A 26,961-nucleotide genomic window follows, 5' to 3' on the forward strand; every position below is an offset into this window, starting at 1 on the left:
TCCTTACACGTCCTACCCCATGGCTCCCCTGTGGGAATATCCGTGGACACAAAGCCTGTGTTGAAGCCCCATTGGCAGATTTCCTGCCATAACTCTGGGAATGGGGGCTTGGGCTGGGATCATGCCTAGGTGTCAGAAAACTTGCTGAGCCTCTATCTCGATGAGTACGAGGAGACACCTTGGGACGCACTTAAGTACCTCATTGCCGGCATCAACTATGGTGGACATGTCACAGATGACTGGGACCGGCGCCTGCTGACCACCTACATCAATGATTATTTCTGTGACCAGTCTCTATCAACTCCCTTCTACCGGTGAGGGGGAGGTGGCCCTGGACAGGGAGCCAGAGGTCACAAGTCAGCCAGGTGGTGGGATCAGGGGTGGGGGTAATGTTTGAGGAGAGGACGTGAGATTGGGAGAAGACAGAGTTTGTGGGATTGAGAGGGGGAGCAGGGCAGGGAGCTGGACAAATTGGACATGCATAGGTTTGGGGTCTTGGCCTGGCATTGAGGGCTGAGTCCCCACAATGTGGCAGTAATTATGCTATGACTCCCTAGGTTGTCAGCACTGGAGACTTATTTCATCCCCAAGGATGGCAGCCTCGCTTCTTACAAGGAATACATCAGCTTATTGCCTGGCATGGACCCCCCTGAGGCCTTTGGCCAGCACCCCAATGCTGATGTGGCCTCTCAGATCACTGAGGCACAAACCCTCTTTGATACTTTGCTTTCCTTGCAACCTCAGATTACACCCACCAGGGCTGGAGGCCAGACCCGGGAAGAGAAGGTAAAAAGAGCCGGGCCTGGGGGAGGGAAAGTGATGAGAAGAGGGGGCTACACTCAAGAGCTCCTGCCTGCTCAGGTCCTTGAGTTGGCCGCTGATGTGAAGCAGAAGATCCCTGAAATGATCGACTATGAGGGGACTCGAAAACTGCTAGCTCTCGACCCCTCCCCCCTCAATGTGGTCCTTCTGCAGGAGATCCAGAGATACAACACACTGATGCAGACCATCCTGTAAGACAGAGGGGGACTCTGCAGAACAGGGGAGGGTGTGAGGAGAAGCCTTCGCCTTCTGGCTAGAATGACGTTCCCAGGCCCACCTCATCTCTAACACTCCACCTCATCCTGCTCAGGTTCTCACTGACAGATCTAGAGAAAGGCATCCAGGGTCTCATCGTCATGTCTACAAGCCTGGAAGAGATTTTCAATTGCATCTTTGATGCCCACGTTCCTCCGCTCTGGGGAAAGGCAAGATTATACCATTGTTGATCCTTCTCCAACAATGAGCTCCCCTCTCAATCCTGGGCCCCCCCAATCTCCTGGTTCTAGGTGGGCATAAAGCAAACTGCAGAGAGCCGAAACTTTGGAGTTAGATAGGTTCAAGGTTAAAACCTGGCTCTGCCATTCATTGACTGACTTCATACAACTTATTAACTTACAGACTCACTCAGGGAAAATTACTAACCTCTCCAAGGATGTTTCAGAGATTCCCAGTATTGTGCCTACCACTCAGTAGGTGCTTCATCAATGCTACCTGGTTAATATTACTGCGGTCATTGTTATGAATGAATAGCTGTCGTTGTATGCCTCTTTCCTAGAAGTTGGCTTTGGAGAGCTTTGTTCACCTGTAGTTGGGGAACAGGGGCTGCCACCACATAGTCTTCTCATATCTGCTTCAGGTGCTCAAAATAAGGATTTGGGCTGGACGCGGTGGCTCATGCCTGCAATCTCAGCACTTTGGGAGGCTGAGGCAGGCAGATCACCTGAGTTTAGGAGTTTGAGACCAGCCTGGTCAACATGGTGAAACCCCGTCTCTACTAAAAAAATACAAAAATTAGCCGGGCCTGGTGGTGGGCGCCTGTAATCCCAGCTACTTGGGAGGCTGAGGCAGGAGAATAGCTTAACTTGGGAGGTGGAGGTTGCAGTGAGCCAAGATCGTACCACTGCACTCCAGCCTGGGGGACAAGAGCAAAACTCTGTCTCTAAATAAATAAATAATACGGATTTGAATGCACGGCTAAATGAGTGAATACACATGCACTCCTTCCCCAGGCATACCCCTCACAAAAGCCATTGGCTGCCTGGACCCGGGACTTGGCCATGCGTGTGGAGCAGTTTGAGCTGTGGGCCAGCCGGGCCCGGCCTCCTGTGATCTTCTGGTTGTCTGGTTTCACCTTTCCCACTGGCTTCCTCACTGCTGTGCTGCAGTCTTCAGCTCGCCAAAACAACGTGAGCAATGTGCAAAGTGTGGGTGGGGGATGTATGCTGGGGCCATGTATGTGTTCTCCTCTTCAGGGTCCTCTCTTATTCTCACCTTCAACCCCCAGGTTTCAGTGGACAGCCTCTCCTGGGAGTTTATCGTTTCCACTGTGGATGACAGCAACCTAGTGTATCCCCCCAAGGTGGGAGCCAGTTGTGCTTGGGGCTCTGAGCAAAAGAGGGTACTGGAAATAATTGGACGAAAAGGGAGGAGAGAGGGAGCAGGTCAGGGGCGCTGGCAATTGAAGTCTAGCTTCTCCCAGACCTGCTCCCATTTCTCCCCAGGATGGTGTCTGGGTCCGGGGCCTGTACCTGGAAGGTGCTGGCTGGGACCGGAAGAACTCCTGCTTGGTGGAGGCAGAGCCCATGCAGCTTGTCTGCCTCATGCCCACGATCCACTTCCGGCCTGCAGAGAGCCGCAAGAAGAGCGCCAAGGGTGGGACAGCTCCCCAGGCAGGACCTGCCTGCCCCGTCCCTAGTTTGGAACTCAACCCATTCTCTGCTCCAGCCCATCCCACACCCGCTCCTGCCCTGCTCCTGCCCTGCTCTCCCGGAGGCTCCAGGGGTCTGACTTCTCCTCTCCTTTCCCCCAGGCATGTACTCCTGCCCCTGCTATTACTATCCCAACCGGGCAGGCAGCTCAGACCGAGCCTCCTTTGTCATCGGCATTGACCTGCGGTCTGGGTCCATGACACCTGATCATTGGATCAAGAGGGGCACTGCTCTACTCATGAGCCTGGACAGCTGAGACCTCCTCCTCTTCTCCGCTTGAGAGAGAGGGTCAGGGACTCCAGGAGCAAAGACAGATGTTGCACCTAGGACTGAGGCTGGACCTCACTCAGACTTTGACCTTGGCCGAATTTGTGTGATGTGGCCCTGGAGATACCTAGTTGTGTTAGCCATAAAAGTGAGAGTTGTATTGGAGCTCAGTGCTGTAAAACACCCGCGACAACAAGCCTTAAGTCTCTCAATGCAATGGTGAGGGTCTGGGGAGGGAGGAAGCCCAGGCCTCACAGAGGACAGAGCTACTGCGGAGCTGCTACTGGACGGGGAAAGAAGCGAGGGAGGTGGGGCGGCCTGGAGCGGAACGGAGGCGTGGCCCTGAACGAATGGGCAGGGCGGAGCCGCCTGAAGAGGCTGTGGCTTAAGTCTCCGGGCAGGACTTCAGTGGGTGGGGCGGGGCTTACCTTAGAAGGGCGCGTGATCCAAATGAGTAGGGATTTGTCAGGCAGGGATCAGGGCTGAACCCCGTACACTGCACCCTGAAGCCCGCACCCTGAAGCCCGCACCCCGCACCCGGCATCCTAGCCGGCACCCGCCCTGAGGCGAGCGGGACCGGCAGAAGACGGGGCGGAGCCGGAGAGGGGGACTAGAGCGCGAGGAGGGGCGGGACCACAAGGGGGCGGGGCTGGGGAGCGGGGGTGCGGGTGTTTGTGTTGGAAAATCCAACTGCGCCACTGGGCGGAGCGGCCCCCCCAGCCCCGGCCTGGGAGAAGGGGGGGCCGCTCGACCCCCTGGGATACCTTGGGGAGCCTGAACACCTGGGACCCCCCCCCAGAACCAGGTAACGGGGAGCCGCGAGGACGTCTGTAAAGAGGGAAACCCTCTCCTTGCAGCAGGGCAGGACGCCTGAGTCTCTGGAGGGGTAGAGCTGGGGATGGACGTTTGGGTCTTGGGAAGGGCACTGGGAAGAAGACTGGGGCGAAGGTCATGGGTCCCCTAGAAGAGAGTACGGCGGGGAAGGAGGAAGAACTGGGAGGCAGATGTCTCAGGTTCCAAATGTCCAGAGGGGCCTGAAAGGACTCCCCGTTCCCCTTGGGCTGGGATTCCCCTTCCCGACTCCAGGGCGGGGCGGGGCGCGGCGGTCCTTACTGAAGGGCAGGACTAAAGGGCAGAGTTTGCAGACAGGTCAATGCCATGGCCCAGTAAGGTCAGATGTGGTCAGACTTGGGTGTGTCCCGGTCCCAGGGCTACTTTAAGTCTCCCTCCAGTTCTCTGCACGGGTGAGGTGTAGAAGCCTCAGCCTGACCTTCCCACCAGCGGCCCCGAGAGCTTCCCAGCGGTAGCCTTCGCCTTCTTCCCACCCCCCCTCCCCCACACTGCGCCTCCCTTTCACTCCGTCTCGCCCCGCTAGCCTCCTCATCCCTAGTCCTTCTCCCGCTCCGCCGTTCCCGAACCCTAGCGCGCCCCGCACGGCTTCTCGGTGCGGAGCCTTCCCAACGTAGCCAGAAGATGGCGAGGGCGAGACGCACCCAGGGCGGGTGGGGGATGTGACCGTGAAAGTAGCTGAAGCCCCCCGCCCCGGTCCGAGGGAAAGGTAGGCTGAGGCCCCCACTTGACTTCCTGTGATCTGGGCCCCCTCACAGGAAATTGTGGGCAGGAGGTCGCAGCGCAGAAGACGGGGAGGGGGCTGGGGACTCAATCTCCGCCTCTCCCGGCTGGGGTAAATAGTGGGGAGGGGGGCACGCGGGGTGGTTGCTAAGCGACGTAGATTCGCTTCCTGTTTGCTGCAGCTTATGTTGTGACACTGGTGGGGGTTAGAGAGCGCGGAGGGCCTGAAGACTGTGGGGAAGGCCGAGGGCAGGACGCCTGGTTCCCGGGACAGGAAGAGCCCTGGGAGGAAGGCGGGGAGGTAGCGAGCTGCGCCGCGACCGAAGGGGACTCGGCGGTTGTCCGGAGGGGGGTAGGGACCGAGGCGCAGCGTTCACCTCGGCTCCCCTTCCCTCCCCTGGGTTGCTTGTCCTGTTGCCAGAGTAACTGGAGGGCGAGACTTGGGAGTCGGATTCCCGAACTCTCCCGTCCGCCCAATCCGCTCCGGCGGTCGGCCCTGACGCCAGGGCCCTGGCAGCCAATGGGGAAGGGGGATGATAGCGACAGGAAAGGGAGAGGGGAGGGGCAGCGGCGGAGGCTGGGAGGCAGCGGCGGAGGCTGGGAGGCAGCAGCTGCCTGGGACCCGCACGTGCACTCCCACACGCTCGCGCCCACCCCCCCGCCCTGCGCCGCACGCGCCCGAGCACCCCCTTGCGCCTGCGCGGCGAGCCGGGCGCCCCCCTCCCCTCGTGGAGTCTGTGTAAAGCCGCCTGAGGCTGCGCTCTTCAGCCCCTGGGGACCCACACGTCTCGGTCGGTCTGCACCGTTTCGCGGGTCGCGACCATAATGCCCAGCCTGGCTCGGGAGGGCCGACTACCTGTTCCCCACCTCCCCCCAGCTGGCGCCCCACACTCCCAGGTGGGCTGGGCGGAGCTGTGGTTTCCGGCCCCATCTGCTCGGCCGCTGCCTTCCCGGGCTCTGGCTTAAGTTGCTTTCCCAAGAGAAAGCGAGCGGGTACCAGCGCCCCTTCCCAAGGCTTCTCCCGCCTGGGCCCAGCTGCTGTTGGTGGTGGAGGAGGGCACTGCGGGGAAGCCCCGGACGGCCCAGGTGATTCTTCTGGGCCATCACGCCCCTTCTTCGCGTGAATTCCTGCTCTTTGATGTGCACCAAAACCCTTCCCATTCCTAACGTTTCCTCCTCGTTCGCCCCGGCGTTCTTTGCACCTCCCTCGGCTCCTTTCGGGCTGTCTGTCCCTGTCTCCACTCGTCCTTCTCCGCTTCTCCCGGTTATATAACTCTTCGTCTCGCCGTGTCCTGGTTTCAACTCCACAGACTCCGCCCTGGAACAGCGCGGGGAGGGGCGGGAGAGTTGGGGACCCAGACAGATTCCGGCTGGCGGCCGGCTGGGGCACGGGGGATCCTGCAGATGGAAGACGGAGCCCCGCGGGACCCGGTGCCCCCGTCCCCGCCTGCCGGCCCCCACCGAGATCTCGCCCAGGAGAGAGAAGGCACAGTATCTCCGAGGGGCGTGTCGGGCCGACTCCCGTCAGAAATGTGGGTTGGGAGGTCAGGGCTGCAGGCGGAGAGGAGGAGACAGGCAAGAGGCCTGAGTCCCTGGGATTGGAGTCGTATTAGGGGTAAAAGAGATAAGGACGCCTGGGTTTCTTCTTATGTCTCCTTTTTGGGTTCCCAGAATTCCTAAGGGTGTTTCCAGGAAGCTTAGCCAGCACACCCACTCCGCCCCGTAGGGGTCAAAGGTCTGTGTTAGAGGTGGCCTGGGATGATGTCACTAGTGCACGTGCCCCGGGATGGTTGCCAGGCAATGAGGCTTCCTCCCCCTTCTATTCCCTCCCACCTCTGCCCCGAGTCCAGTTCCAGTCCCGTGCCATCTCTTTCCCCTCTCCCTTCCCGTGGTCTTAGCATCCTGCAGGTGGGAAACCCCGGCCTGGAGTTTTGTGAGGGGGAGGGGCACGGGTGTGGTGTGGCTGAAAGACTTTGCCCCTTTGCTGGGCTGAGGGAGCCTTGGGTCACTTTTCCCTAGATTGGCACAGAAGAGCTTCCCCTCCAAGGCTCCGCCCCCATAGAAAAAGCTACCTAGCCGTCATTTTACTTTCCCACCTGCTGCATGGCCAAGTGTCCTATTGCCCCCTTCCCCAGATTGATTTGAAGTGGGAGTGGTTGAAAGACGGAAGAGTTGTGTGTAGTATGGGGGGGGGGGTTCACTACACACCAGCTTATCCCTGAAATCCCCTTAATGGCACACCCCCATCTGCAAACAATGAAAGGAAAAGGGTCAAGAAACAGTATTAGGCTGAAAAGTCAGGGTCTTTATTGTGTGTATGCGGGTGAATCGGTTTGTAGCCTCTCACTTGGTGGAGGGGGACTCAGTTGATTGCTATGGTTGTTCTTCTCTATTAAGTCCCAGGGTTGGTGATGGTATTGGAATGAATCGGTTTGTGCTTTTATGTACCTTAGAGCTTGGACTGTCAGATCAGACCTGGATTCTAATTCTAGCTTTGTCACTTAGTGGCTACTAGGACTTGGAGAGGTCAGAACCTCTCTGAGCTTCGTATGTTAATCTTGAACATTTAAATATCAACACCTACCTTGAAGGCCGCTGGGAGGAAAAAAATGAGATAATTTATGCAAATCACTTAGCACAGTGCCTGGCACAGAATGAACACAGAATGAGTGCTTGTTGTTATGAAATACTTTTATTATTAAATGGTGTTAGTTACTAGTTTATTATTATTGCTGTGGGTCTGCTCCAAACCAGCGGTAACCCTAGGAGTTTGTTAAGGGGGAGTGGATAGTTTGTGTTAATTTGGAGATTGGGGTTAGGGGGCTGGGGATTAGCTTCAACTGCTTTGTGCATTTTATTTGATGAAGGCTTTAGGCAGATTTGTATTGCTTTCTTTAGGATTATTTTTTTTCCTCTTGGAGAAGAAATAGCTAAGACTATTCCGTGGGCCTTGAAAATAAAATAATTGTATTATGGTTCTTGATTTTGAAGCAAGACCCCAGCCCCCTCCCGTGTTGATCTCTGGAGCCTTTCATTTTGCAGAGGGACTCCACAGTTTCTCTTGTGGGGACAGGGCTAGGCTGAGGGGTGTGTAAAAGGTTGGGGTGGGTGGGTGGAGAGAGACTAGTGCTGGGGGCTGGGGGGGCGGGTAGTTAAAGGAAGAGACCGGAAGGGAGGAGGAGGGAGCCTGCTGGTGGGGAGGGAGGGAGGGGAGGAGGAGGTGGAGGAGGAGGAGGAGGAGGAGGGAGGGGGTTGGGGAGAGCCTGCTACAGTTCTTTGTTTGACTCCGGGACTCAGGGACGGGGAGGAGGAGGGAGGGAGGCAGAGGCTGCAAGCGCTGGGGCAGGCCCAGGAGGCAGAGGAGGGACCGTCTCCCCCGCCCCCCCAGCCCCCACTCCCCCCCCTGCTGCTTCCCCCCCTCCCTACCCGGACTCCGGGGGCACCGCCGGGGGACAGACACCCAGCAGGTAACCCCGGCCTGGCTCGCCCTCCCCTCTCTGATTTTCCTCCACACCTTCCCGGATGACCCCTTTTCCCCTTTCCGTCTCCCCGTTTCTCCCCGGCCTTGCCTCTTTTCCCTGGCCTTCCTTGTTCCATCGCCCCCACTTGGGCTTGTCGCCCGCTGGCCGCGCCGGCGTCTCGTGCAGCCTGATTCCCTTCTCGCCCGACAGCCTGTGCGCCCTAGGTCTGCCCAGGACACCTTTTGGGGCTCTGTCTGGCTGTTGCTTTGGGCTCTTGCTTCCCTTCCGACCTGTCCCCTGGGGCTGTCGGGGAGGAGGGAGTCCCTGCCTTTTCTTGCTCCCCCCCAGTTCCCCGCCTCCCCAACTCTGGCCCCCTTTCTCTTTCTAGCAGTCTCTAGGGGTGGGGAGAGAACCGGAATTTAGGGGGCCCCCTGGAGGGGCAAGGGGCTGTGTGTCGCTGGGGAAAGGGTCTGTGAGTGTGTGTAGGGTGGGGGTGGGGGGGCAGTTAGAGACCTGGCTGCCTCTCCGTTGTCCCTTTAAATGGCCCTCACATTTCTGGGGACTTATGGGGGGGAGGTGGCAAGCCGCCTGCCTGGGGGGCAGGGCCCTTGGTTCGTCCACACAATCAGGGGTGGTAATGATTTAAAGGGACAGCCTCGGTGTGGCCGCTGCCACCCTGCGCCGGCGGGAGGGGGAGCCGGCAGGCCATGTCTGGGGAGGCTTGGCTGGTGAGCAGGGCATTTGAGGCTGAGTCTGTTGCTGGGCCTGCCAGGTCTGGGACAGTGCTGCGGCTGGGAAGGTGCAATGAGGGGTGACAGCCTGCCTGGGGGGTACACAGCCTGGGCTTTTTCCAGGGCCCCACCTTTGGGTCCACGGACTCCTTGGCCAAGAATCCTTGAGTCCAAACTATGGAGTCTGTCGGCCACCAGGTGAGGGGCCACCGGCTGGTCTGCAGGTCAGGGGTCTGGCCTGGGCACTTTGGAGCTGGCACTTCAGCTTCCCCTTTTGTTGTTTGGCTCTGTGCACAAGAAAGCCCCAGCCCCTCCCCCAGCCCAGCTCCCCCTTCCCGTCCACATGCCCCCCCCCCCCCCACACACACACAAACACACACACCCCAGCTGTTGGACAGATGAATTACAGCCTCCGGCTTGGGGCCAGGGCTGGTGAGGGATTAAAGCTCTGGGGCTGGCCCTTTAAATGGCTGTTAGCCCCTCCCCCACTCTGTTGTCCAGACACCCCTCACACACTCTCTGACCCCCTAGGCTTCCCCCTCACTCCTCCTCTTGGTCTGTCCTAAAGTCTGCCCACTCTGCTCTCGACTAGCCCTTTCCTAGTCCCTCCCCCAGCGCAACTGCAGAACACAGATGCCACAGACTATAGATACACACTCTCTGCTCCCAGGTTGTGAGCCTCCCTGTCCTGGAGAGTTCTAGCCTGAAGCTCCCTTCCCGAGCAGAAGGGCCTTGCCTGCCTGACCTCTGCCACCTACAGCTGACCACTACCCTGGCTCAGGAAGGAGGCCTTGGTGGGTCACAAATAGCACCTCCCTGGGGGCAGTGTCATCAGCAGCCACAGAAGCTTGCGGAACATTGCATCATGGAGACTGGGGGCTAGAGGCCTGAGTCTCTGAGGCAAGGGGAAGGATGGGGGCCGGAAGGCTAGGGAATATAGAGATTAGATTGGGACCCCAAGTGTTTGGGTCCATAAGGGCAGAGAACTGTGATTAAGGGAGCAGAAAACATAGGTCCCTGAGGAGCGAGTCTGAGGTGAGGGCCAACTTAGCTCTGACCCCTGATGGACACCTGATTCTTGGCCTTGGACTTATGCTAAAAGACCTAGCTTCTTGTCTATGAGGGTTGGGAAGGGAGTGGGCCTGTATCACCTTCTTAGGCCACATAAGAGGAAGGAGGTGATGGGGAAACAGGATATTGCCTTGGGGTTGGCAGGGAGGGGAGGCTTGCAGTGGAGGCTACTTCCAGGCTTAGGCCCAGAGTCAGAGTTCTTGCAGGGGAGGATGGCCCCTCCCTGTTGGGCCCGTTCATCTAGTCTGGCTACCTGTGCTGCTAGCCAAGACCTGCCTGCACCCGCCTGGGGGAAGAAGAGGGGGCAGAGTCCAGAGGGTGGGGTTGACTGTCTGGTGTCTTGATAAGGTTGGAGAGGACACAGAGCTGAAGGAAGAGGGTCTGCATGCCCTGGTGCTAGGACTCAGGCTGGCTTGTGTACAGATGTCAGGGCAGCTGGGGCGACTCGGGCCAGGGAGTCTCAGCAGGAGGGTCCTGTCAGAAGAGGGATCACGGGTTTGGGGTCTACTGTAGACTTACTCAGATGCCATATCGTGGCCCCTTACCAACTGATCGAGCCTGCTTCCCAAAGGGGAAGGTTGGATGACCACTTTGGGGATGGCTTTTTCTGGTTGCCATGGAAACAAGATTCTCCCATCATATCTGACCACCAGAGCCAGGTTTCTCCTTAATGAGGGGGGCAGGGAGCCCAGGAAAATTCTCCATCCTGGAAGACCCCCACCTCTAACTGACTTTTTTCTTTTAGGTTCCCCCCAGGGCAACATGCCAGCCCCGTAGCACTGCCCACCCCACCCACTGTGGTCTGTTGTACCCCACTGCTGGGGTGGTGGTTCCAATGAGACAGGGCACACCAAGCTCCATCTGGTAAGTCCTGTCTGAGTGACCCTCTCTCCTCAGCAGTCTAACTCTGCACCACATGGTTGGAGATGCTCGGTATGATCTGGATCATGCCCACTCTTCAGAATGGTCCAGTCCAATTCTAAGCACCCCACCATGTGGTGCTTGAGTGGTTCAGCCCTCCTGGTTTATGGACCTCCCTTCTATCTCCTATAAATGGTTCAGCCCTGTACTTCACCAGCCTCTCCACTACTACCAAAAAATCTTTTCCCCACTATCTCCCTAGTGCTACAACTCAGTTGCTTATTGAAATGAAGAGGGAGTTTGCAAGCTGAAAATGGATATGAGCTACCCTGGAGGAATTTTTTCTTGGTAGGGAAAGGGCTTTGTCCCTATAGGAGTTGTTGAACACCCTGGCTTTTGGAGGGTGTTCAGAATTTATTTGGGGAGATACTGGAGATCACTGCCAGCCACAGCAGTCTTGGCATTTCACCTTTCCTTCCAGATCTCTTTCAGTCCCATTCTCTCCCCACTGCACTATAGCATTTGCCCCCATACCTAAGTCTTACTCTTCTGCTTCCCTCTCTCCTTCTGTCAGTTCTCTGCCTGAGGCCCCGCTTTATTTCCCATTCCTTTGTAGGAGAAAAGGGAAGATAATCCCTAAGCCAGGGGCTTAAGTTCTCTCTGTGTTGTTCTTCCTCATTACATATGGGGTTTCTGGAGTGGGACTGTTTTCTTCTATGTGTCTCTCACTATTTTGCTTGATGTTTTGCACATTGGGGTGCATGGTGGATTTGTGTTGAATAATGTTAACTGAATGAGCTTCATTATGAAGAACCTGTGACTTCTGAGATTTGCTGCACAGCCTCCTACTTTCTCCTCTAGAGGACGTGAGACATTGGGGATGGTAACATGGGTAGAGCTGACAGGAAGGTTGACCCAGGAGATGGCCTGTGAGGATAAAACCAAGGGAGGGAGAGTAGGACAGAGGCAGTACATAAGAGTGGTAAGAATGTGGCTCTGGAAAGAAGCCTAGCTCTTTCATTCTTCACTTGCAGAATGACTTTGGCCAAGTCACCTAGCCTCTCTGGGCCTCAATTTCCTCATCTGTAAAATGGGGGTAATCAGAGTACCTCCTATGGCAGGTTTTGGGGAGGAGTAAAAGAAATGCTTGTAAAATACTTAATACAGTGCCTGGCATGTAACAAATATTCACGAAATGCTAGCAGTTATCACCACAGTGGGAGCCACAGGGAGCTCTGAGGATAAGCAGGGATGTCGAGGGATGGGACAGAACTTGATTGAAGGCAGACAGACCTCCAAATTCTTGACTCAGACAGAATGATCACTGATCCAGCGAGACGTCAGGATCGAGAGGAGTGTAGCAAGGAGTCAGGAGGGTGGGCCTGCGCCAGTGTCGCCCCGACTCTGTTCAGTAACATGAAGGCAAACACAGAAGGGCATGTGCGGAGACACACGTGATCACGCTAGTGATGCAGAGGCAGACCCAGACAAAAGACCGAGACAGGAGCTAGGCAGACACACAGACAGAGACAGCCCCGCGGAGTCATGTAGACAGGGATAATGACAGGAACGCGTCAGACACAGGCACAGAGGGAGACAAGATGAGCAGATACGCAGGTGCACGCGGAGACAGACACCGGGACCCACGCACAGCCGACCGTGTCAGACAGACTGGTGAACACAGCGCCCAGTCAGAGGCAGACACAAGGCCTGCAGTGACACATAGCGGGCCGGGGCCGGCACCGTCACTCCTCGGTGGGGGGCGGGGAGGGGCCGGCAGCCGGGGGAAGGCTGGGGAAGGGAATCCCGGGCGGGCGGCCTGCCCGGGTGGCTGAGTCACAGCGGAGCCTCAGCCGGCGGCCCTCCCCTCCGCCTCCCCCTCCCCCAGGTAAGAAGCGAGCGTGTAACCCCTCGCTTCCACCAGGCGTGATGAGGACGGGCAGGGAGCGGGTTGCGACGAGGGTCCTGGACCGCCCCACCTCGGCGCGCGCGCAGCATGCCCGCTGATTGCCGGCTAGGTAAAACCCTATCTGCGGGCTCTTGTCTCTGGCCGTCACGTGAGTTTGCGTGCGCACTTCAGGCCTCTTACCACGCGTCCCGCGCGGCTGCGGCGCTGCGCGGAGGGGCTCCTCGGCTCAAGCCCAGAGAGAGTTAAGTGGGTGTGATTGATGGAGTGTTCTCTCTTGGGGCTCCAGCGGGGGCGGGGGGTAGGGGGTCGGTTAAAGTCCCGAGTCCAGGGCCCGGATGGAGGGGGCGGAGCTGGGCTTTGCCGGGAGTGCCCGGATGGAGAGGGTGTGGCCTCGGCGGGAGCGGAATTAACCCTTTCAGAGCCGCTGGCTCCCGAGGTTGTGGGTCGGGTCGGGAGAGGCTGGAATGTCTGCCTCAGAAGTATATCGATCTCCCAGCCTGGCTCTGGCCGCGTGCGTCTACCTCTCGCCTCTCTTCGAGGAGTCTGTGGGTGTCAGTCTTTGTGCCTGTCCGTGGTTCCCTTCCCTTGGTTAGTATGGACACCGGGAGCCAGGGAGGGCTATTCTTGCCCCAGAGCGAGAGTGGAGGTGAGAGTGGAGCGCGAGCTGGCGGCGACTGGGGAACAGGTGCAAGCGCCGCGTCGGGGCTGCCCGGCACGGGGAGGGGCCATCGTGGGGGAAGACGAGAGGGGAAATTCCGCGGGACCGGTGGTGAGCCGGTGTGTGGGCTGAGGAGTTGTGTCTGCCTCTGACTGTGTGTCTGTGTGTGTTCAGGGAGGCGGGGGCTGAGTCAGTGGGAAGAGGGGAAGGTTTTCTGGGTGACTCACGCTCCCCCACCCCAAGCCTGAATCAGACCCCGAGGGAGGGCTTTGTACGGGGGAGGGGGGCGAGTGAGGAGTCCAGCGCCTGGGTCCCGGGTGCGGACAAGGATCCGAGGTGGCTGGCGAGAATGAGTGTGTGTTTAGTGTACAGGAAGTTTTGTCTTCAAGTGAGGGCTTTGTATTCTTGGGTGCTGGCGTGGGGCTTTGTGGATAAAGGTGGAAGAGCAGGGGGCTGGAGGGACGGCACTCACTGACTTAGGGAAAGCTGAGTCAGTTCCCCGTGGGAAAGGGGAAGTGGCAGAGGGGAAGTGTCATCATCGCCGAAGGGGAAGCTGCCTTTCCTGGTAACTGGCGGCGCTCTCGGGACCACTTCCCAAGCAGGCATCTGCCCCTCTGTTGTCTGGTTCCCCGGCTCCCCCTCCACGTCTGGTTCTTGGGTCTCCTCCCCGCCCCTGCCTCGGTATTCGGGTGGGGGCAGTCAGGGAGGGCCATACTTGACCACAGTTCAGCGCCGTACCTGGCTTGGTTACTGATGGAAAGGATGCTGCCTCTAGTGAGGAGAGAGTTCTGACAGTAATACCACGTGAATCGCGGAGAGGGTCCGCGGGGCCCAAGCGACCACAAGGGCTTGGCGGAGAGTGGCACGCAGGGACCTGTAGGGTCCAAGCGCTTCCATGCAAACAAACGACCTTGCCCCTTCGGGAAGGAAGGCTCTTTTCACCAGAAACCCGTCTGCCCTTGTGGGCTGGGTGGAAATTTCCCCACAGCGCAGACTTCTCTCAACGAACGCGAACTTTCCAGCCACCCCCAGCCCCTCGTCGCGCACTCTCCCCCGGCTTCCTGCCCGGCGCTCGCTCCAGCTGGAGCGCTGGCCCCGCCCCCGCGGCTTTGTACTCGACACTCGCCTCTCGCTGCTCTTTGTACTCTAGACTCTCAATGGACCGATCCCGGCAGCTGAGCCGGCTCCCTACCTGCGGGGACGCCGGGTAGGCAAGGAGGAGGCGCGGGGACGCAGCTCCTGGGCTCAGAGAGGCGAGAAGGAAGAGCTGGGGCTAAAGGGAAGGTGCCCAGGAGAGGGGAGCGCTGTGCCAGTCGGGGGTCCAGTCGGCCCCAAAGCGAAAGGGTGGGGGGGGGGCGTGAAGGAGGAAGTGAAACGAGTTCTGGGTTCTTTAAGGGAGTGGGTGGTGAGAGTGGGACAAGGGTGATGTCACTGCTTGTCGGGCCCCGCCCTCCTCCCTCCCTCAGGACCCCCCCCCGCCGTACATTTACACACACCGCTTCCGCTGCGCAAGTAGCCACGTCACGGGCAACCCCCGAAATCCCCCCTCCCTTGGGGGGCGGGGGCCACGTGGGCCGTGGGGAACCGCGTGGCCCCGGCGGGGAAGGGCAGAGAGGATACGCGAGCCACGAGAGAGGGGCCACTCGGGACCGCGGTGCGCGACTTCTCGGAAGTTGGGGGACTAAAAGGGGTCTGATTTTGGGGGTCGGTCGGTATTGAAGACCCAGAAAGCCAGGGGAAGTAGAGGACCTGAAGGAACTGGGTATGAGACTGGGGGCTTGGCCAAGGTTTGGGTCGGGGTCAGGCGTTGGGGTGGAGCGCCGATAGCGGCGCGGACGGGTTTGGGTGCCGTGGAAGTCGCTGTGGCTGGCCAGCCCTAAGCAGTTAATAGGGGCGCTCGGGGTAGGGAGGTCTGTCACTGGGCGAGGTGAAGTGAGGAAGGGGAGGGACGTCTTTTTGGCGTTCTGCATCCGTCTGTCGTCCGTCGGTCTTACGGTGGCCGGGCGCGGGGCTACTCGAGCAGCCTGGCCGTGGCCACCGGCGGCTCTGGGTGCGTTAGGCTTGCGGGTAGCGCCGGCCCCCACGCCGGCCGGAGCATGCGACTAACCGGCCTCATCCGCATGCGTCTTGTCCTGGCTGCTTTCTGGCCCTGACGGCCGGAGTGTCGGATCCTAGATGGGGACCCTAGGTGGGAGCCGCGGGGTCACATCGGGGTCACCCCGGGCTGAGCTCGTCTGACCGGCTCCCGCGCCCCTCCTCCCCCGGCCACCGCTGCCGGGCTCACCTCGCTCCCATTGGTTCCGGCCAGGCTGTTACTGAGGCGGAGACACGGGTGATGATTGGCTTTCTGGGGAGAGAGGAAGTCCTGTGATTGGCCAGATCTCTGGAGCTCGCCGACGCGGTGTGAGGACGCTCCCACGGAGGCCGGGTAAGCGGCCGCTGCGTTTTGGGTTGGCCCGGTGGCTCCGGACGGGAAGCCTGGCAGCGCAGCCACCCCGTCCCTCTGACCGGCCTTTTGGTTCCCTGCCACACACGTCCTGACTCCCAGCCACACTCCTGGGCCTCTAGGGAGTGGTTGGGCCGGGCCTCCCTTTGGGGAAAGCTAAGGCCGGGCCCTTTGCACAAATGACAAATTGGTGGATGCCACAGTCCGCCCATCCCAGCCCCTGGGCCTTGACTGTGTGCTGGCCAGCTCGTCTCACTCCTTTTCCTCCTCTCTAGAATTGGCTGTGAAAGGACTGAGGCAGCCATCTGGGGGTAGCGGGCACTCTTATCAGAGCGGCTGGAGCCGGACCATCGTCCCAGAGAGCTGGGGCAGGGGGCCGTGCCCAATCTCCAGGGCTCCTGGGGCCACTGCTGACCTGGTAAGGGAAACTCTGGGGCCGAGCTGGCTGGATGTACACTGGCAGCTCTGGTTTTGCCTCCAGTAAGAGCATAATTTCTTATCCCCAACTCAGGCTGGATGCATCGGGCAGTGGACCCTCCAGGGGCCCGCGCTGCACGGGAAGCCTTTGCCCTTGGGGGCCTGAGCTGTGCTGGGGCCTGGAGCTCCTGCCCGCCTCATCCCCCTCCTCGTAGCGCATGGCTGCCTGGAGGCAGGTGAGAAGTTGGGGCCCTCTGTCTCCAGGCACACCTCTTTCCATCTCTGTATCCCTCAATCTGTGTCATTCTCCATGGGTTCCTGTCATTCTGTGGGCTTCTGTGCATCAGCCCCCTCCTGCCTAGGTAGGACAAGACTGCTCCTTTTTGCCGTATATAACAGACTCCTTCTCTCTCCAGATGCTCAGCCAGCATTGGGCAGCCCCCGCTTCCTGCTCCCCTACCCCCTTCACATGGCAGTAGTTCTGGGCACCCCAACAAACCATATTATGCTCCAGGGTGAGTGGATATTTGAAGGTTCTGGGAGTGGGAGGTAAGGCTGGGGCCTTGAAAGAGTCCCCTCAAGCCCAACCCCCACCCACACCCCCACCCCTTCTGCTCTGTAGGGCGCCCACTCCAAGACCCCTCCATGGGAAGCTGGAATCCCTGCATGGCTGTGTGCAGGCATTGCTCCGGGAGCCAGCCCAGCCAGGGCTTTGGGAACAGCTTGGGCAACTGTACGAGTCAGAGCACGATAGTGAGGAGGCCACACGCTGCTACCACAGCGCCCTTCGATACGGAGGAAGCTTCGCTGAGCTGGGGCCCCGCATTGGTCGACTGCAGCAGGTAGGAGAAGGCAGGGCGTGGGGGACGGGATTGTACGATTGTGCCTTCTGGCTCAGTGCCCCACCTGACATCTGCCCCTGCCCCGTGTCCCCCCACCCCCAGGCCCAGCTCTGGAACTTTCATACTGGCTCCTGCCAGCACCGAGCCAAGGTCCTGCCCCCACTGGAGCAAGTGTGGAACTTGCTACACCTTGAGGTGAGGCTGGCACTGGGTGGGTTAGGGAGGAGAGCCAGGCTGTGCCTGCACCCGTGCCATTTTCTCTTCTCTCTTTTTGTTCTCAGCACAAACGGAACTATGGAGCCAAGCGGGGAGGTCCCCCGGTGAAGCGAGCTGCTGAACCCCCAGTGGTGCAGCCTGTGCCTCCTGCAGCACTCTCAGGCCCCTCAGGGGAGGAGGGCCTCAGCCCTGGAGGCAAGCGAAGGAGAGGCTGCAACTCTGAACAGGTGTGGGTATAGGGGGGCCAGCAGGCAGTAGGTAGGCAGGACTTGGGCGAGGAATGGGATTCTCACACTCTCTTCTCTCCTAGACTGGCCTTCCCCCAGGGCTGCCACTGCCTCCACCACCATTACCACCACCACCACCACCACCACCACCACCACCACCACCCCTGCCTGGCCTGGCCACCAGCCCCCCATTTCAGCTAACCAAGCCAGGGCTGTGGAGTACCCTGCATGGAGATGCCTGGGGCCCAGAGCGCAAGGGTTCAGCACCCCCAGAGCGCCAGGTGAGCCCCTGCCTGTTGCCTTTCACCTCTCACCTACAAGTCCCACGCTCTCTATTCCTCATCCTGCATCCCTGTTTATCTCCTATAGGAGCAGCGGCACTCGCTGCCTCACCCATATCCATACCCAGCTCCAGCGTACACCGCGCACCCCCCTGGCCACCGGCTGGTCCCGGCTGCTCCCCCAGGCCCAGGCCCCCGCCCCCCAGGAGCAGAGAGCCATGGCTGCCTGCCTGCCACCCGTCCCCCCGGAAGTGACCTTAGAGAGAGCAGAGTTCAGAGGTCGCGGATGGACTCCAGCGTTTCACCAGCAGCAACCACCGCCTGCGTGCCTTACGCCCCTTCCCGGCCCCCTGGCCTCCCCGGCACCACCACCAGCAGCAGCAGTAGCAGCAGCAGCAACACTGGTCTCCGGGGCGTGGAGCCGAACCCAGGCATTGTGAGTGACAACTGAGGGTGGAGGGGGGGATGGGTGGAGCTTGTCTTGAGGCAGCCCGAGCAATGCTCCTACCACCCGCTTCTACACTTGCAGCCCGGCGCTGACCATTACCAAACTCCCGCGCTGGAGGTCTCTCACCATGGCCGCCTGGGGCCCTCGGCACACAGCAGTCGGAAACCGTTCTTGGGGGCTCCCGCTGCCACTCCCCACCTATCCCTGCCACCTGGACCTTCCTCACCCCCTCCACCCCCCTGTCCCCGCCTCTTACGCCCCCCACCACCCCCTGCCTGGTTGAAGGGTCCGGCCTGCCGGGCAGCCCGAGAGGATGGAGAGATCTTAGAAGAGCTCTTCTTTGGGACTGAGGGACCCCCCCGCCCTGCCCCACCACCCCTCCCCCATCGCGAGGGCTTCTTGGGGCCTCCGGCCTCCCGCTTTTCTGTGGGCACTCAGGATTCTCACACCCCTCCCACTCCCCCAACCCCAACCACCAGCAGTAGCAACAGCAACAGTGGCAGCCACAGCAGCAGCCCTGCTGGGCCTGTGTCCTTTCCCCCACCACCCTATCTGGCCAGAAGTATAGACCCCCTTCCCCGGCCTCCCAGCCCAGCACAGAACCCCCAGGACCCACCTCTTGTACCCCTGACTCTTGCCCTGCCTCCAGCCCCTCCTTCCTCCTGCCACCAAAATACCTCAGGAAGCTTCAGGCGCCCGGAGAGCCCCCGGCCCAGGGTCTCCTTCCCAAAGACCCCCGAGGTGGGGCCGGGGCCACCCCCAGGCCCCCTGAGTAAAGCCCCCCAGCCTGTGCCGCCCGGGGTTGGGGAGCTGCCTGCCCGAGGCCCTCGACTCTTTGATTTTCCCCCCACTCCGCTGGAGGACCAGTTTGAGGAGCCAGCCGAATTCAAGATCCTACCTGATGGGCTGGCCAACATCATGAAGATGCTGGACGAATCCATTCGCAAGGAAGAGGAACAGCAACAACACGAAGCAGGCGTGGCCCCCCCACCCCCGCTGAAGGAGCCCTTTGCATCTCTGCAGTCTCCTTTCCCCACTGACACAGCCCCCACCACTACTGCTCCTGCTGTCGCCGTCACCACCACCACCACCACCACCACGGCCACCCAGGAAGAGGAGAAGAAGCCACCACCAGCCCTACCACCACCACCGCCTCTAGCCAAGTTCCCTCCACCCTCTCAGCCACAGCCACCACCACCCCCACCCCCCAGCCCGGCCAGCCTGCTCAAATCCTTGGCCTCCGTGCTGGAGGGGCAAAAGTACTGTTATCGGGGGACTGGAGCAGCTGTTTCCACCCGGCCTGGGCCCTTGCCCTCCACTCAGTATTCCCCTGGCCCCCCATCAGGTGCTACCACCCCGCCGCCCACCTCAGCGGCCCCTAGCGCCCAGGGCTCCCCACAGCCCTCTGCTTCCTCGTCATCTCAGTTCTCTACCTCAGGCGGGCCCTGGGCCCGGGAGCGCAGGGCGGGCGAAGAGCCAGTCCCGGGCCCCACGACCCCCACCCAACCGCCCCCACCCCTATCTCTGCCCCCTGCTCGCTCTGAGTCTGAGGTGCTAGAAGAGATCAGCCGGGCTTGCGAGACCCTTGTGGAGCGGGTGGGCCGGAGTGCCACTGACCCAGCCGACCCAGTGGACACAGCAGAGCCAGTGGACAGTGGGACTGAGCGACTGCTGCCCCCCGCACAGGCCAAGGAGGAGGCTGGCGGGGTGGCAGCAGTGTCAGGCAGCTGTAAGCGGCGACAGAAGGAGCATCAGAAGGAGCATCGGCGGCACAGGCGGGCCTGTAAGGACAGTGTGGGTCGTCGGCCCCGTGAGGGCAGGGCAAAGGCCAAGGCCAAGGTCCCCAAAGAAAAGAGCCGCCGGGTGCTGGGGAACCTGGACCTGCAGAGCGAGGAGATCCAGGGTCGGGAGAAGTCCCGGCCCGATCTTGGCGGGGCCTCCAAGGCCAAGCCACCCACAGCTCCAGCCCCTCCATCAGCTCCTGCACCTTCTGCCCAGCCCACACCCCCGTCAGCCTCCGTCCCTGGAAAGAAGGCTCGGGAGGAAGCCCCAGGGCCACCGGGTGTCAGCCGGGCCGACATGCTGAAGCTGCGCTCACTTAGTGAGGGGCCCCCCAAGGAGCTGAAGATCCGGCTCATCAAGGTAGAGAGTGGTGACAAGGAGACCTTTATCGCCTCTGAGGTGGAAGAGCGGCGGCTGCGCATGGCAGACCTCACCATCAGCCACTGTGCTGCTGACGTCGTGCGCGCCAGCAGGTGAGTCGGCTGCCTGCTTGCTTGTCCCGGAGACAGGCTCCCTTCCCCCGTCACCCTGATGTTTCTGTCTTCATTCCACTGTCCTCCCGCAGGAATGCCAAGGTGAAAGGGAAGTTTCGAGAGTCCTACCTTTCCCCTGCCCAGTCTGTGAAACCGAAGATCAACACTGAGGAGAAGCTGCCCCGGGAAAAACTCAACCCCCCTACACCCAGCATCTATGTATGTGTGCCACTTGGCCTCAGAACCACCCCTGCCAGAGGGTTCTAAGACAGTGTTGGGGACTGCTGGGGTGCTCTGAGCCTGGGCCAGGGCTCTGACCCCAGCTCTCCTGGTCATGTCTCAGCTGGAGAGCAAACGGGATGCCTTCTCACCTGTCCTGCTGCAGTTCTGTACAGACCCTCGAAATCCCATCACAGTGATCCGTGGCCTGGCGGGCTCCCTGCGGCTCAGTGAGTATGGGGGGCAGAAAGTGTTAGGGAGGGCTACGAGGGTCTGGGGCATGTAGGACCCTCTGAGAAATCCCACACTTGAAGACTCATGACAGTGGCCGTGAGGAGTCCACTGAGTGATGGGTCTGCTGGCCTTGGGCTCTTCTCCCATCTGTCTGTCTCCAGCATTTGGCAAGGGGGAAGGGGCCATAGTCAGGGCCTGATTAGTCATTTCTGAATTTTTTGGTGATTAAGGAAGAGAATAATACAGATTTTAGAAAACCCCTGAAAATCTGTGATGTTGGGGCACTCTCTCAGTCTTTTATTGTGCAGAATTTCAAACACATACAAAATTAGAGAAAGCTGTATAGAAATACAAAGGTCAATCTTGTCTCCTTTATACCTGTATGTTCTCCCTTCCCCACACTGAGTTATTTGAAGCACATTTCAGGCTTTCACTTGACTGAATCTTTAATCTTTAATTGGATCCAATGGTAACTCAAAGAAGCTGCTGTTTTGACTAGACTCCAAATGGGGAAAAAAAGAAGCTGCCATTCATTGAGCACCTACTATGTGTCTGTCACGTGCGGTGCACATGGCCACGCACACATCTGGGAACACTGGTCTAGGGGCTGAGTCCTTGAGCAGCTGCAGGAGAAAGAGGGCTGGTGAGGATGCAGATAGAGGCCAGCACTCCCAGCTTCCTGTGGGGCTAGGGCTCCTGCCTATTTATTCTGGGCTGAGCTCTGCTAAACCTATGACTACCTTGTCAGAGCCAGAGGAGTAGGAAGGGAAAGGGTCGATTGGGTCCTTGGTCCCTATCCTCTGCCTCTGCCCCGACACCCTGCTCGGCCCTCCCTTCCAGACTTGGGCCTCTTCTCCACCAAGACCCTGGTGGAAGCGAGTGGTGAACACACCGTGGAAGTTCGCACCCAGGTGCAGCAGCCCTCAGATGAGAACTGGGATCTGACAGGCACTCGGCAGATCTGGCCTTGTGAGAGCTCCCGTTCCCACACCACCATTGCCAAGTACGCACAGTACCAGGCCTCATCCTTCCAGGAGTCTCTGCAGGTGAGACGAGAACGTGGCCAGAGGCAGGTCCTGGGACGGGGCTGCGGTGGGAGGGCTCTCGAAAGGTCTCTGACCCAGGCCTGCCTACCCTCTGGCTGAACAGGAGGAGAAGGAGAGTGAGGATGAGGAGTCAGAGGAGCCAGACAGCACCACTGGAACTCCTCCTAGGTACTGTGAAGGTGTGCCCCTTCTGTTCCTGCTTCCCTTCCCCTCCCTCTGCTCTCCACCAACCTGTGCTCTTCGCCCCAGCAGCAGCGCACCAGACCCGAAGAACCATCACATCATCAAGTTTGGCACCAACATCGACTTGTCTGATGCTAAGCGGTCAGTGGGGCTGAGGCCAGGGAAGTTGGGGCAGGAGTGCTGCTAGGCCTCGTGGCGGGGGCGGGGTGTAGCCTCTCGTCGCACTTCCGCACCGCAGGTGGAAGCCCCAGCTGCAGGAGCTGCTGAAGCTGCCCGCCTTCATGCGGGTAACATCCACGGGCAACATGCTGAGCCACGTGGGCCACACCATCCTGGGCATGAACACGGTGCAGCTGTACATGAAGGTGCCCGGCAGCCGAACGCCAGGTGCGCTCCACGCCTGTGCGCGCTGATGCGGGAAGCGCGAGAGGAGGGGCTGGCGGCGGCGCTCAGCCGTCAGCCAATGAGGGCAGAGGGCGGGGCTGTCGGGGATCGCAGTTCCGACCTGGCCAGCCATGCCGTTCTCTGTCGACCCCTGCAGGCCACCAGGAGAATAACAACTTCTGCTCCGTCAACATCAACATTGGCCCAGGCGACTGCGAGTGGTTCGCGGTGCACGAGCACTACTGGGAGACCATCAGCGCCTTCTGTGATCGGTGCGTGCCGTCCTGCGCAATTCAGACTGCCGCGTCCCCGCCCTCGGTCCCCAGTTCCCACCTGACCTGTGGCCACCCCGCAGGCACGGCGTGGACTACTTGACGGGTTCCTGGTGGCCAATCCTGGATGATCTCTATGCATCCAATATCCCTGTGTACCGCTTCGTGCAGCGACCCGGAGACCTCGTGTGGATTAATGCGGGGACTGTGCACTGGGTGCAGGCCACCGGCTGGTGCAACAACATTGCCTGGAACGTGGGGCCCCTCACCGGTGAGAGGGTGGGGCAGGTGTTGGCGTGGTGTGGCGCCTCAGCGGCAAGGGCCTGGGAGGCTGGGGCTTGGAGAGCCGCCAGCAGTGAGGGAAGGGGCTTGGGCCTAGGTGTCTGGGGGCTGTTTGAGAGTCCTGTTGTGATCGCCTTTGGCTCGCAGCCTATCAGTACCAGCTGGCCCTGGAACGATACGAGTGGAATGAGGTGAAGAACGTCAAATCCATCGTGCCCATGATTCACGTGTCATGGAACGTGGCTCGCACGGTCAAAATCAGCGACCCCGACTTGTTCAAGATGATCAAGTGAGGACCCTATTTGGGTGGGAGCCCACCTCCACTGACTGGTCCCTGTTCTTGTTCTTCCTGCCTGACTCCACCCCATTCTTACCTCTCTCCATCCTTGTCTGCCTGTGCCCCGAGTGTTACTGTGTTGGGGAGGCTAACTAGGTCCTTGCTGTCATGACCTTTTCTAGTGGTCCAAATAGACAAAAGCCACAGGAAACTTCGCCTATAACAGATGCCCAGGACAGAGGATGTGACCTAGACATGAAGCGGGGAGGCCCCTAGGGGAGGGCCCTGGGGCTGCCCACCCCTCTGCTCTTGCTCCAGCCCTGCCCCAGGCCTCCTCCTTGCCGATGGTCTCAACACAACCCCACTGCTCCCCAGGTTCTGCCTGCTGCAGTCCATGAAGCACTGCCAGGTGCAACGCGAGAGCCTGGTGCGGGCAGGGAAGAAAATCGCTTACCAGGGCCGTGTCAAGGACGAGCCAGCCTACTACTGCAACGAGTGCGATGTGAGTGGGCCGGCTCTGCTGCTCTCCCTGAGTGTCCACAGTGGCCCTCCCTCCCCCTGACTGCACTGTCCTCCCTGCCCCAGGTGGAGGTGTTTAACATCCTGTTCGTGACAAGTGAGAATGGCAGCCGCAACACGTACCTGGTACACTGCGAGGGCTGTGCCCGGCGCCGCAGCGCAGGCCTGCAGGGCGTGGTGGTGCTGGAGCAGTACCGCACTGAGGAGCTGGCTCAGGCCTACGACGCCTTCACGCTGGTGAGGGCCCGGCGGGCGCGCGGGCAGCGGAGGAGGGCACTGGGGCAGGCTGCAGGGACGGGCTTCGGGAGCCCGGCCGCGCCTTTCCCTGAGCCCCCGCCGGCTTTCTCCCCCCAGGCCCCAGCCAGCACGTCGCGATGAGGCCGGACGCCCCGCCCGCCTGCCTGCCCGCGCAAGGCGCCGCGGGGCCACCAGCACATGCCTGGGCTGGACCTAGGTCCCGCCTGTGGCCGAGAAGGGGGTCGGGCCCAGCCCTTCCACCCCATTGGCAGCTCCCCTCACTTAATTTATTAAGAAAATTTTTTTTTTTTTTTTTTTTTTTTTAGCAAATATGAGGAAAAAAGGAAAAAAAATGGGAGACGGGGGAGGGGGCTGGCAGCCCCTCGCCCACCAGCGCCTCCCCTCACCGACTTTGGCCTTTTTAGCAACAGACACAAGGACCAGGCTCCGGCGGCGGCGGGGGTCACATACGGGTTCCCTCACCCTGCCAGCCGCCCGGCCGCCCGGCGCAGATGCACGCGGCTCGTGTATGTACATAGACGTTACGGCAGCCGAGGTTTTTAATGAGATTCTTTCTATGGGCTTTACCCCTCCCCCGGAACCTCCTTTTTTACTTCCAATGCTAGCTGTGACCCCTGTACATGTCTCTTTATTCACTTGGTTATGATTTGTAATTTTTGTTCTTTTCTTGTTTTTTTGTTTTTAATTTATAACAGTCCCACTCACCTCTATTTATTCATTTTTGGGAAAACCCGACCTCCCACACCCCCAAGCCATCCTGCCCGCCCCTCCAGGGACCGCCCGTCGCCGGGCTCTCCCCGCGCCCCAGTGTGTGTCCGGGCCCGGCCCGACCGTCTCCACCCGTCCGCCCGCGGCTCCAGCCGGGTTCTCATGGTGCTCAAACCCGCTCCCCTCCCCTACGTCCTGCACTTTCTCGGACCAGTCCCCCCACTCCCGACCCGACCCCAGCCCCACCTGAGGGTGAGCAACTCCTGTACTGTAGGGGAAGAAGTGGGAACTGAAATGGTATTTTGTAAAAAAAATAAATAAAATAAAAAAAATTAAAGGTTTTAAAGAAAGAACTATGAGGAAAAGGAACCCCGTCCTTCCCAGCCCCGGCCAACTTTAAAAAACACAGACCTTCACCCCCACCCCCTTTTCTTTTTAAGTGTGAAACAACCCAGGGCCAGGGCCTCACTGGGGCAGGGACACCCCGGGGTGAGTTTCTCTGGGGCTTTATTTTCGTTTTGTTGGTTGTTTTTTCTCCACGCTGGGGCTGCGGAGGGGTGGGGGGTTTACAGTCCCGCACCCTCGCACTGCACTGTCTCTCTGCCCCAGCGGCAGAGGGGTCTTCCCAACCCTACCCCTATTTTCGGTGATTTTTGTGTGAGAATATTAATATTAAAAATAAACGGAGAAAAAAATCCTGTTTCGCTAACGGCTGGTGGTAGCAGGTTGAGTACCGGGAGGGCTGCAAGACCGTGATTGATGGGGAGGACTGCGCAGACCCTGGCGAGGGTGAGCCCCTCCCCGGAGGCGCCTGTGGAATTTCCAGGGCTCTGGTCCGCTCCTCGGGATGGGGGGTGCCTAATCCTAGAGCCGCATTCCAGGATAAGGGGGGTGGGGAGAGGCTGGGCCGGGGGAGGGGCAGGAAAGAGGGCTATAAGGGCAGCGGCCCAGGCGGGCGGGATCCAGGCGGGCCATGGCGGATGTCCCCGGGGCACAGCGAGCGGTTCCCGGTGACGGCCCAGAGCCCCGGGACCCCCTGGACTGTTGGGCCTGCGCTGTTCTTGTAACAGCCCAGAATCTGCTGGTGGCTGCCTTCAATCTTCTCCTGCTGGTGCTGGTGCTAGGGACCATCTTGCTACCCGCTGTCACCATGCTGGGCTTCGGCTTCCTCTGCCACTCTCAGGTGAGCGTGCGCCCCGGGGTGTGCGTGTGAGTGTTGGTGTGTGGTGATGCTGGCGGTGGGGTCTATGGGCCACAACTTCAACCCGCCTGGGCTGTTTCCACCCCGTGCACAGTATCGCCTGGTCGACTTGGGCCTGACGCCTCTTCTCCCACAGTTCCTGCGCTCCCAGGCACCCCCTTGCACCGCGCACCTGCGGGACCCCGGTTTCACGGCCCTACTGGTCACCGGATTCCTGCTCCTCGTGCCGCTGCTCGTGCTTGCTCTGGCCAGCTACCGCCGCCTCTGCCTGCGCCTCCGCCTAGCCGATTGCCTCGTGCCCTACAGCCGAGCCCTTTATCGGCGTCGGCGCGCCCCGCAGCCGCGGCAAATCCGGGCCTCACCAGGGTCCCAGGCCGTTCCCACATCAGGAAAGGTCTGGGTCTAATGACCCTCGAGTCAAGAACAACCCTGGCGGCTGCCCTCCCTCTTATTCGGCCCAAGGACTTGAAGCCCGGCATCTTCCGACCTGCCCTGCCCCCACCCCTGCCTGAGCGGAGTCCTAGCATCCCCTTGGGAGCAGCAGCGTCAGTGGACCCAATGCTGAGAAAGGCCCCCACATCCCGGAAAACCCACTTTCCTTTCACTACCCACATCTCAATCCTGAACATCTGGGCTGGAACCTGCACACCTCCCCCTCAGCCCCGTCGTGAATGGGACAACAATCTCGTGCCCTCGTTTTATGGTGCAGCTTCTCTAGTATTTCCGGGGCTGGGGGGCGGGGCTGGAGGGGAAGGAGTGTCCACGCATCAATAAAGATTTAACGAACTGAACGTGCTCTGCGAACAGAGGCGTGGCACAAGTACTATCACCCCTGCCCTGTGCCGAGGAACAGGAAACATGTGCCAGGGCTACAAATGAGCAGAGAGGAGCATCCTTGAGCCCCCTGGCCTTATCGCTTTTGTCCGTTCTTCCTGGCCAGACCTCAGAGATCTGTTCCTGACCCCA

At 59.9% G+C, this 26,961-nt stretch overlaps 3 protein-coding genes across 23 annotated transcripts in view; all 3 read left to right on the forward strand.

The window, feature by feature from the left end:
* The window catches only part of DNAH2 (dynein axonemal heavy chain 2), a 117,382-nt gene extending 114,169 nt beyond the window's left edge, over window positions 1-3,213 (forward strand). For all 5 annotated transcript variants that reach the window (XM_009431756.5, XM_016931474.4, XM_016931475.4 and 2 more), the window contains 8 exons: window positions 130-314; window positions 558-786; window positions 862-1,013; window positions 1,133-1,247; window positions 2,052-2,228; window positions 2,327-2,401; window positions 2,544-2,694; window positions 2,852-3,213. In XM_009431756.5, the coding sequence (XP_009430031.1) occupies window positions 130-314; window positions 558-786; window positions 862-1,013; window positions 1,133-1,247; window positions 2,052-2,228; window positions 2,327-2,401; window positions 2,544-2,694; window positions 2,852-3,006 (1,239 nt within the window). In that variant the 3' untranslated portion in view covers window positions 3,007-3,213. The remainder of the gene's footprint in view (window positions 1-129; window positions 315-557; window positions 787-861; window positions 1,014-1,132; window positions 1,248-2,051; window positions 2,229-2,326; window positions 2,402-2,543; window positions 2,695-2,851) is intronic.
* A 449-nt stretch (window positions 3,214-3,662) lies between these two features.
* On the forward strand, window positions 3,663-25,494 carry KDM6B (lysine demethylase 6B). 16 transcript variants are annotated; one of them, XM_054670841.2, is made up of 24 exons: window positions 3,663-3,822; window positions 10,598-10,716; window positions 15,589-15,708; window positions 16,002-16,144; window positions 16,238-16,379; window positions 16,560-16,658; window positions 16,766-16,985; window positions 17,088-17,180; window positions 17,267-17,428; window positions 17,512-17,709; window positions 17,798-18,145; window positions 18,239-20,412; window positions 20,505-20,631; window positions 20,756-20,861; window positions 21,706-21,911; window positions 22,015-22,079; window positions 22,164-22,235; window positions 22,333-22,481; window positions 22,636-22,750; window positions 22,834-23,021; window positions 23,180-23,321; window positions 23,685-23,811; window positions 23,895-24,065; window positions 24,183-25,494. In XM_054670841.2, the coding sequence occupies exons 5-24, from the start codon at window positions 16,243-16,245 to the stop codon at window positions 24,204-24,206; spliced, it is 4,923 nt and encodes a 1,640-aa protein (XP_054526816.1). In that variant the 5' UTR covers window positions 3,663-3,822; window positions 10,598-10,716; window positions 15,589-15,708; window positions 16,002-16,144; window positions 16,238-16,242; the 3' UTR covers window positions 24,207-25,494. The 16 variants fall into 16 exon arrangements, with proteins under 16 accessions (XP_054526816.1, XP_003315411.1, XP_063655624.1 ...); XM_063799553.1 differs by lacking the exon at window positions 3,663-3,822 and adding an exon at window positions 5,399-5,675; XM_063799552.1 differs by lacking the exon at window positions 3,663-3,822 and adding an exon at window positions 7,830-8,056.
* Window positions 25,494-26,786, forward strand: TMEM88 (transmembrane protein 88). 2 transcript variants are annotated; one of them, XM_001174852.5, is made up of 2 exons: window positions 25,494-25,977; window positions 26,132-26,786. In XM_001174852.5, exons 1-2 carry the CDS (start codon window positions 25,768-25,770, stop codon window positions 26,399-26,401), a joined length of 480 nt encoding a protein of 159 aa, XP_001174852.2. In that variant the 5' UTR covers window positions 25,494-25,767; the 3' UTR covers window positions 26,402-26,786. The 2 variants fall into 2 exon arrangements, with proteins under 2 accessions (XP_001174852.2, XP_009430039.1); XM_009431764.4 differs by having other exon boundaries at window positions 25,696-25,977; window positions 26,090-26,514.
* The last annotated feature ends 175 nt before the right edge of the window (window positions 26,787-26,961 follow it).

Source organism: Pan troglodytes, chromosome 19 (assembly GCF_028858775.2).
Source record: "Pan troglodytes isolate AG18354 chromosome 19, NHGRI_mPanTro3-v2.0_pri, whole genome shotgun sequence".
In the NCBI taxonomy this organism is placed as follows: Eukaryota; Metazoa; Chordata; class Mammalia; order Primates; family Hominidae; genus Pan; species Pan troglodytes.

Bases quoted from the DNA above. Each gene is read 5' to 3' on its own strand.
- KDM6B (XM_003315363.7), top strand. From the start codon at position 16,243: ATGCATCGGGCAGTGGACCCTCCAGGGGCCCGCGCTGCACGGGAAGCC. The intron at 17,181-17,266 runs GTGAGGCTGGCA...TTTTGTTCTCAG, and splicing joins GGAACTTGCTACACCTTGAG to CACAAACGGAACTATGGAGC. The intron at 21,912-22,014 runs GTGAGACGAGAA...CTGGCTGAACAG, and splicing joins CCTTCCAGGAGTCTCTGCAG to GAGGAGAAGGAGAGTGAGGA.
- TMEM88 (XM_009431764.4), top strand. From the start codon at position 25,768: ATGGCGGATGTCCCCGGGGCACAGCGAGCGGTTCCCGGTGACGGCCCA. The intron at 25,978-26,089 runs GTGAGCGTGCGC...CCCCGTGCACAG, and splicing joins GCTTCCTCTGCCACTCTCAG to TATCGCCTGGTCGACTTGGG.